General features: G+C 43.3%; 1 protein-coding gene across 1 annotated transcript in view; it reads left to right on the forward strand.

Moving 5' to 3' along the window:
• The window catches only part of rnf207a (ring finger protein 207a), a 27,427-nt gene extending 18,703 nt beyond the window's left edge, over positions 1 to 8,724 (forward strand). The window contains exons 13-18 of the mRNA XM_031871777.1: positions 2,885 to 3,062; positions 4,825 to 5,010; positions 5,252 to 5,303; positions 5,393 to 5,510; positions 6,278 to 6,370; positions 7,160 to 8,724. Coding sequence (XP_031727637.1) covers positions 2,885 to 3,062; positions 4,825 to 5,010; positions 5,252 to 5,303; positions 5,393 to 5,510; positions 6,278 to 6,370; positions 7,160 to 7,310 — 778 coding nt within the window. The 3' untranslated portion in view covers positions 7,311 to 8,724. The remainder of the gene's footprint in view (positions 1 to 2,884; positions 3,063 to 4,824; positions 5,011 to 5,251; positions 5,304 to 5,392; positions 5,511 to 6,277; positions 6,371 to 7,159) is intronic.
• The last annotated feature ends 987 nt before the right edge of the window (positions 8,725 to 9,711 follow it).

Below are 9,711 nucleotides of genomic sequence, written 5' to 3' on the forward strand. Positions count from 1 at the left end.
GTGCAGCTGTGCATACATCACAACATCACAAGCTCTACCTGTCAGAATAAGGCCAAGGTATTCTCATCTATGTGTGTGATCTATGTGTGTAATGCAGAATGCCAACCTCAGCAGGTGACTTCTGTGTGACCCCTTGTGCAACGGTGCGGAAAGCCCTGCTACCGTGTGTGTGTGTGTGTGTGTGTGTGTGTGTCTGTGTGTGTCTGTGTATGTCCGTGTGTGTCCCCCACCTCCCCCGTACGTCCGTACGCAGAGGGTGTGTGTGACCACAGAAACATGTCTGTGCGACAGGTGCAATCTTATAAGAGACTCAGCTTCCTCTGTCTCTATTTTATGTTGTTTTTCTAACTTTTTATTTGTTGTTTTTTAAGGTGTTTGTTAACATCTAATCACCCTGGCCTTCCGTCTAGGAGCATCACAATTTCGCAAAACACTCCACCATGTTTAACAGCAGGTCCTTAAGCCCACCCACTAATGCCAACATACTGACAACTCTCCTTTCCAACTTGCTTAGCGCCCTGCCAGGGCAAGTTGCAAAGTGGGCCGGGATTGGTGGCCCGCCGGCTGGCACTATTTTTATCGTAATTTCACAGAACTCTCCGGCATTCATCTGGAAGTTGGCATGCAGGAGCTGCCAGGCCACTTTGTTCCAGGCTGCTGATGTCACAGCTTTAGAGAGTCTTTAATTGGCGTCAGTGATGGGAGGTCAGAAGCTGGATGTGCAGAGGATGACATGTGTAGGGGAGAGAGAGAGAGAGAGAGAGAGAGGGATACGTGGTTTAGACAGGTCCTCTGTCACATCAACACTGGGCAAGAAGGAAGGACTAAGCCTGCCAGACCCCAGGTACTTTTATATGCATTTTATTCTCTTGTATAGGGTGTCCTGAGTTTGTGATATGTGTGCCTTAACTTGCAGTGTGATCGCCAAATAGATGTAGCTTTTGTAGCTGAGTGTCGTGAATATTGATTGTGATAGAAGGTTGAATTAAATGTGCTTTACAGACTGAATTATCAGCGTAGGTTTAGAGGAGTCTCTGGCTTTCTGCTCTCTTTGGTGAACGTCTGCTGATACCATTGACACTGTGAGATAACACAAGGTGCTCGACTCCACAATTTTTCAAGTCCACTACATACTTCAGTTAACAGACGGAGGAGGAAACGAGATTTTCCTCACCGTATGGTCCTTCAGAATGACGCCCACATGGCGGAGCGTTTTCCTCTGAATGTGACTGAATGTGTTGTGTCTGATGCTTCAGTCGCTGTCTGAAAGCTCCTTCCTCTACTTGTGAGCCGCTAATGCAGGATGCAAACCGGGCAGGGATTTGGCGGACGGCCAGCTGGCTGGCCCTATTTGTATCATAATTTCCCAGAACAGAAGTGAAGTTGTTCTTTCATGTAACTGATGCTTCAGTACTGGCAATGTCTTTAATTGGTTGTGTTGGAACACAGTCTGGATGCTCAGAGGACAGCATTTGTACGGCAACGTGAGAGGATGTATTCACACCGGGGCTACTGTAGAACGGCTGCAGGGCAGTTATGCTGTGCGAAGCAGGAAGCCAAGACTATGGTCCTACTGGAACCCAGATCAATATATGTTTATCTAGTTGTTTGAATATGTGCTGCACATACGTACTTTCACACTCCTGGTGATGGTGAAGATGTGTTTTGAGTGACAAGTGTGTTGCTGTGCTTCAGACACATGATATACTGTATATAATCTGTATTCATTCAGGTAGTCTCATTTAGATTAAGAATTTTTAACCGACTAAAGAAATCTCAGCCAGGTGTGTCTGCAACATTCACTGCTGTTTGGTATGATAGAATGATTACAGCCCACTATTGGCTAACCCCACGTCTACACACCAAAGGGTCTTAAGGCGTCGTAAAACACATTTCATTCAAACTCAAAAAGAAGCGGCGATGACTGCAGGCAATTTTCTCAAAGTTGTTGTATAAGACACGTCATGCAATCTTGCCAAAAACTAGATTAAACTCACCAAGCTGCCTGAGTCCCGGAGAGGTACAGCAGTGTGTGCACTGCTAGTTTTCATTAGCCGGGGGACGGTTAAGAATAGTGCATGAGGAGTCAGCAGGCAATCAGTGGCGGTACAAAACAGCCAATAAAAGGCACTTTGAGAAAGTGTGAGTCCCCCGCAACCACGACGGGATTAGCCGTGGACAGACACTAAGTTGCACATTCACTCACTCACTCACGGACGAACACACACGAACACGACCGATCGCATGATCCTCCTGGCGGAGAAATAAACAAACAATGAAAAAAAGAAACATGTCAAGCAACCCACCAATACGTTTTATTTAAAAGGAAAGTTTGTGCAAACATTTGACCTCCTTAGTCACCCTACAACATCAAGGTGTGCTTAAATGAAACACTTAGCCGGAGCTGCTCCGAGGCCGAGGAAGGGTCTTGAGACAGTAAAGTGTGTATCACATGTGTATCGGACAGTGGCTGAGGAAGTTATGCGATACAAAACAAAGTAGATGGTGTGGAGAAAAAGTATACAAAGTTGTATATAAAGTAAAAGTAGAGAGTATGTTGTAATAATGGGCATTCTGAAGCAGCTCGTGTTTTGCATACAATATGCACACAATTCCCAACTGACTGCAATGATAGAAAGCTCTTGGAGCCAGCAACCAGGAAAAAGAATATTAAGAATATTGCACTGAGTGTTTTGAATAGTGCAAGCTGTACATGTGCTATATTTATGCAATATTTATACAGTCAGAACAGAGCTGGTCAATTATAGAGTTCAAATGATTTACTATGAGGCTTTATTCCCGCTGTGGTCAAAGAGGCCGGGGTGAGATAGATGTAATGCTTCACACACAGAAAGAAGACATGCATGATTGTTCTTCACCTCAGGCACCAGTCCCCTCTCTCCATGTCTTGCCGCTCCCCGTCTCTCAGTGAGATGCCCCTGGGCTCGGTGTGCGGTCGAAGGCCCACTTGTCACCGCAACATCTGCACCAAGGTCCTCCTGGCTGAGGGGCGGGAAACACCCTTCACCGAGCACTGCCGCAACTATGAGAACACCTACAGGGTGAGTGCTGTGACCAATAATTCTGACAAAGTACCTGATGCTTAGAAAATCATTTGAACAACATTTAAAGGGTAACTTTGGTATTTTTCAACCGCATTTTCCAACGTTCTTGTGTATAAGTGACTAATGAGGAAAAACATTTTTTTTTAAATTGGTCCATTATTGAGGGAGAAAGCTGCAGCCGACAGCCACTTAACAGCACCGTACTGCGACACGACCAACTGACCTCTCTCCATCTCTTCTGGCAATAAGTCACATGACACAATGACAAACAGGAAAGTTTATTCCATCATGTTGTCAGACAGGTATAGTAACAATCTCAGCCTGTCAGTGGCAAAAACAAGCACTTTTAGTGGATGCACATTGAGGGTGAGGAGTTGCCCTGAGCGATTGCATTACAGCCTCTTGAGCAGCGTTCTCCCTCAATACTGGATCAATAAAAAAAATGTCCCCATTCGTGACTTTGACGCAAAAACATGGTTGAAAAATACAGACTTGACCCTTTTAATGGAGATTGTATATGCTCGCAGTGCTTTGGGCTAAATGCTAACATCTTGTTTAGCAGGTAGGCTGTATTGTTTACCACGTTCACAGTCTTGTTTTAGCGAGTTTCTAAAATTAGCTTATTAGCTAAGCACAAAAAAAGGTGAAGTGCAGACGATACTGATGGGAATATTGTTAGTTTGGCAAGAATTTAGTCATGAATCAAAGTATTGGACAAATTTTAAATGTACCAAGATAATAGCATTTCATGAAAAGATCATTAGAGATTATCATAGTTATTACAACTCTGTGGGGATCACATAGCGAGTGTATAAAGGGAAATACACTTGGAAACCAAAATTGCGAAGAACACATTGTTGTTTTTTTCCCCGTTACTACAGGGTGATCATCGAAGAACCAACTCTCTGATTCAGAGATATTTTTCATCAATAAAGATTCAATAACTGTGTTTCCATTCACATATGAGTCTGCGCGTTTTGGATGATCAAATTAGAAAAACTTTGACTTTGACAAATATATTCTGACGTAACGAACGTTTAACTGGCATGACTCATCAGCTGTTTCTGCTGTCAGCTTCTTCTCCGATATTCTCACAACGTTGTAATCCTCGTCATCGTCTCCGAACAGCATGAAACGTGGCCAATACAAACTGACTTCAAAGAGCAATTTAAACTTTGCCCAATTGCAACAAATCGCTGTAGTAGCCTCTCTCCATTTTATTCTCGTACATGAGTTAGTTAGATGGCCAAGCTGACTTTTTTGGCTTCCGGTTCGCAAACCTCTACTTTTTCTACTCTGTGTATTGGTGGATTACAGACCTGCTTAGTTTATACCATTTATTTTTTTCAATCGTTTATTTAAGATTTGCTTGACAATTGAGTGGAAACGCGGCTAATAGAACACAGAAGATATCTTTATTTATTTTAATGAATTGAAGTACTTTTGGAGTGCAGGATAATTTACCAGTTTTATGTCCATAGTTAGTAAAATAAAAGTGAGATAAATCTCCTTTATTTGGATCCACATCGGTTCAAACTGCTGCATCAACTTCTCTTCCTGGACGAGGAGCCGTCTCTGATCCTCAGAGTAGCACAAAGGAAAGGCTGCAGCATGAATTCCTCTGGGAACTCAACCTGTCTAGTGGACAACACGCTTTTCACGCTCAGATGCACCTCACCTGGCATCCGTACACTTTAAAGACATCGAAGCACCATCTCGAGTGTCGCGTCCAATGTACCGTATACTTGTGTGTTCATAGACTCTCCAGACGGAGATTCAGAATCTGAAGGACCAGGTCCAGGAGCTGCACCGAGATCTGACCAAGCACCACTCCATCATCAACACAGATAAAATGGGCGAGATCATGGACAGATCGCTGCACATCGACAGCCAGATAGGTTCCCAGCACTCCACCGTGGAGACTATGAGAGTCATGTTTGAAGAGGTGCGTCAAGTGAATCCTCGATGATGACCTTTAATTTGTACTTTCCTCTGGCAGGCAAAAAAAAAAAGTTCCTACATTTGTCCTCAGTCAGTAGCTCCAGCTGCATACTAACAAGCTAGTTCTGTCCGATGTTATAAATGCAGACTGCTAGTAGTGCAAACAGAGGGGAAAGAAAAGAAGCAAATGTCAAGGTACCCCAAGAGTGGAATGTGAGAATCATCTTACCACATTCTCCTCACAGATCTGGGATGAGACTTTTCAGAGGGTCACCAATGAGCAGGAGATCTATGAAGGTCTGTCTTCTGAGTTTAAAATGTATCACTCGAACGTTTTATCTCTGTCTTGTTGTTTTAATTTCATTTTCTTCGTTTACTGGTTCCAGCCCAGCTTCACGACCTGATGCAGCTGAAGCAGGAGAACTCTTACCTGACCACAATCACCAGACAGATCAGCCCCTACATCCTGTCCATCGCCAAAGTCAAAGAGAGACTTGAGCCCAGGTGTTTTATTCAGAGGATAGATTGCTATATAGCCTATATATATATAGTACAGTATATTGGTTACCTGACGGCAGTCATTGGGAGGAAATGAAAGCCACCAGAGCAGCTTTGATTTGAAGTACACACCACACAAAACAACATCAAAAAATGTTGCACGTCTTGTAAACTAAATTGTAATGCGTAGCATCACCAAACCAAGTCAGTGTGTCTTTTAAGGCTGTGCTGTTTTCCTCTTTCAAAAAAGACATTCAACTAAAAGTTTAAACATTGAAGGATGAGGCTTAGTAAATTAATTCATTGTCAACAAATCCCAAGAAAAGACCAAAACCAACAGTGAATTATTTATTCTGGCACATTATTCCTTTACAGACACAGAGCGTCATTGTGTCCAAGGTCTATTAAAAGCACATTAGTGAGGCCCATGGTTGCACCGGGTGACATGTTCCTTCATTACCAGGAACATACTCACACACACACACACACACTGTAGCTTATCTTAACTTAAATCCACATGCACCGTTCTGCTGCAGTAAATACTCACTGGAGCTACAAATTAGTTTTAATCTGCGGCTGAGAATAGTCCACAACAACTGCAACTTCTGGTTGCATAATGCTCGCTAAAAACTACAGCGACCAGCTGTTTTGGGAAATTCCCGAGCCCTATTATCAAATAATACTATTATTGGAAGTTGGAACGTATAACTAGACAGACATACAGCCGTGTTCTGTAACAGCACCGACAACTAAAGGAAATGGTCATTTTTCAGGTTTCAGGAACCTAAAGAGCACCATGACGACCGCACAGACACAATGCTGAAAATCTATGAAGACGGCACAGTGGCTAAAGACAGTCAAGACAGGTACTGAAAGTCCTCCACTGTAGTCTGTCTGTTTGTAAAGCCTTATGATATAAGTTCTCTCTACGACTCTCAGAGCTTTAATTCATCAGCAAACAGTCATTCTCTGTAAAGATGTAATGCAGTAGTGTCTACCTGAGCACAGAATGAGGTCGCTTTCCCTTTGAGTGTTATTATCTGAGCTCCTCCTTGCTTTGTAAGAAGGTAGCACACCGGTGAATGAGCTCATGGCCCACCTATGTAAGTACTGCAACGTTTATATATTTACACCCAATATTACATACTGGATGCCTGTGGCACCATTGCACACAGTTTGGAATGCTTAAAGCTTGTGTATTAACACAAAGACTCCAGACTTCTAAACTCTGAAAGAATTCAATGGATTTCACTCAAAGCCACCAGGACTGGAATCTTAAGGACTGTCACTTTAAGGACCACTCTGGTAAAATGTCTCCAGTCTCAACAGATTTCAGGCTTGAGTTGTGGCGGATTTTATTTGCAGAACTAAGGGAGGGGAAACAAGTAAGAAGTTTGTGTCGTGATTTATGTTCTTTAGTGACAGGTCGTGTTTCACCACGTTTCATCATATATCTTACAAATCCACGCGGGCTCGATGATCTGACAAGAATGATGTAAAGATACTCCTCAGAATTTGTGATAAAGAATCCCCTAGGCCTTGGTTTAGTAGTATCAGCCAACCAACGTTTTCAAAATATAATTATAACATTTATTGACTGTGTGTTCATGTATTAGATTCCGGAGTGAAGCACTTCGTTTATGTCTCCCTGACAGTGACAACCGGACCGGTGTGGCAGACCCAGACAGACACAAGAACAACCGCCCGCTGATCCTGGAGTCGGGGGACGGCTCTGTCAAGACCGGTCGTCCGGTCAGGCCGAGGGTTCCCACGGAGACGTCCAGCCACAATGAGACGCCTTCATAAACACCATGTCATCTGGTGTCTGTGCTCCCCCCCGCAGCGCTGGGCCTCTATTCAACCAGAACAAGGCCAGGACGGCGTGTGACTTCCTCTGCTGTGCGGAGGCTCTGCGTAGCAATTCCTCAGCAGTTTCTCAGCTCCAAGGTGAAACCTTGGCTAGACACCAGCGTGGAGGTGAAAGACTGTCAGAGCTGGACGTGGACAAAGATAACAAAGAATTACTTTGGTGTTATTTACTGTATAAGAGCCGTGGACTTGTAGCAGCTTCAATGAGAAAACAGAGTGAATATCCTGCCTTTTGTTGCTCTGTTTGTGCTTTGGCTGTTAAAATGATAAGGAAGCCGAGAGTGTGAATTATCGCTCTGTCCTTTTTTTCTTTCAGTGTGTGTGGAATTGCTTTTTTGCAGAATCTATTCTTTGCATAAAACATTTCTTTTGGGAGGGGGGGGGGGGAAGGGGAGGAGGGGCTGAGGGGTTGAGGCTGATGATGGATGGCTGCCCAGGTCCGATTCCCCACAAGATTGTTGAACCGGTGTGACAGCACAGATGGAACACAGCAAATGCAATGATGTGTGTGTCATTCTGGGTGTCGGTGTAGGTCACATGTTGACGTGTGTGTCCTCCAAAGTGAGGCAGTTATTTCCAGGATGGTGTCTGCAGTGGGGTTTCTCTTTTTTCCCAGCAGTTTCAACATCTACATGCAAGAAGTGGAAAAGCTAGAATTACAGAGGTGTGTGAATGTAACTGGCCTGGCCTTAACCTCGATCTCCTGCTGTTTTTTTTTTTTTTTTTTTTTTTTTTTTACACACTCGTCCGCGATATTCCAGCCGAGCAAAGCGCTGTCTAGAAATATATTCCTCTTAGTTTGCCTCTGGACTACCTCAGTGTCAGCAGCGTCCTTTAATGCATTTGCCCTGCAGGAAATCGGCAGGTATCTTTCCTTTTCTCTTTTTTTCCCTTCTCCTTTCCCTCCCATGTATTTTCTTTTGAGTTATCATGTTGGTATTTTAATCATGTTAAAACTCTAAAAGTAGTGGAACATAAAGGCGTTCACCTTATCCCTGCAGAGGCAGGGGGATCTAGAGGACCAGAATAATTTGAATTTGAAGTGATTTCAGGAGAAAGTGTTGCCGACCCTAAAAGCTCTTTCTATCTTTCTATCTTTTTTTCGCCAAGAAAAACAACATCTTTAAGCAACACAGAGCTTAGCACACAGGAGCGAATCAAGGTGAAACCTCCCCACCTGCTAGCAGAGACGGCCCTTTATTCTCGGCACAGGTGAGGATGATAATGAGGCGCTAGACTGATGGCTCCGGCACTCAGAAGGAGAAGGTTATTTACATTTACACAGTAAAGTGGGTTTGTTCAGAGCCAGCGCTTCGGAGGAAATATTGGGGTCATGCTGGCCTTAAGGAACAGTCCCGCTCCGCGGAGGAGTCAGAGGTGCAGATTCATTAAAAATACATTTGTGACAGCAGAGTAACAAATGGCTGTGCCTCTGCTCTGTTCCTGTACTCCCTCCTCGTGGTCATTCATCATCTGCTCTCATGGAAACTACCAGGTCCATGTACACTGTTCATTATTCTCTCAGTCTCTGCTGGGCTCCCTCACCTATACTACTGGAGCAGAAGGGAAACCCACCCCCAAGGTTATTTCACTCCAAGAAAAATAAGTTGATTTTTTTTGGAGGTAAAGTTCATGGAGATATGGTTCTCATTTCTTTACCAATTAAGTTGGGTCCCACCTTTGCTTCATTCATTTTACAGCAGGTGCCAGTGTCGACGCTCACAGAAGATACGCTGAAGGGGAAGAATTCATTTTTTTAAAGCCATGCGATGGAGAAAAAAGCATAAAAGATAAGATAGAATGAAAGTTTAATTATCTCTTTGGAAAAAAGTGGGTCGCTGAAGAAATATGAGAGTATGACATTAAAAGGAATACAATTAGAGCAAATAGAGCAGATTGAGGATGAAACCACAAATGGTTATATAATGAGGCTGAAGACACAGTTAAGAGTCTTAATTATGCTGCTGTGCAAAACTTGTTACACACAGAACTGCTATTGGCTCCAAAGATTTTACTGACTAATCACGGATATATTTTAATAGATTATTACATTTGGTTTGTGGATTTGTGGTTTTTAAACGAGATGAGAGTTTAGTGGGGGATGTTTTGCAGAGAGGAGGATTAACAAATTAAGTGGATATGTGGAACCAAAATTCAAAGCAAAAACTATTTGTTTTATTAGGAAAAACAGAAATCACATCCACCTAAAGGTCTAAAGGTGTGTAGGCCTCTCTGTGCAGCAGCTGATGCCCTGAAACTGAACTCGTGTATTGCAGGTTAACATGATCCTGACCCACAACTGGTCCCAGGACAGTTTTAGAAGTTTGATATTTTGCTT

The sequence above is a fragment of the Anarrhichthys ocellatus genome, unplaced genomic scaffold (genome assembly GCF_004355925.1).
Source record: "Anarrhichthys ocellatus isolate YVR2014 unplaced genomic scaffold, GSC_Weel_1.0 scaffold60, whole genome shotgun sequence".
NCBI classification, from domain to species: domain Eukaryota; kingdom Metazoa; phylum Chordata; class Actinopteri; order Perciformes; family Anarhichadidae; genus Anarrhichthys; species Anarrhichthys ocellatus.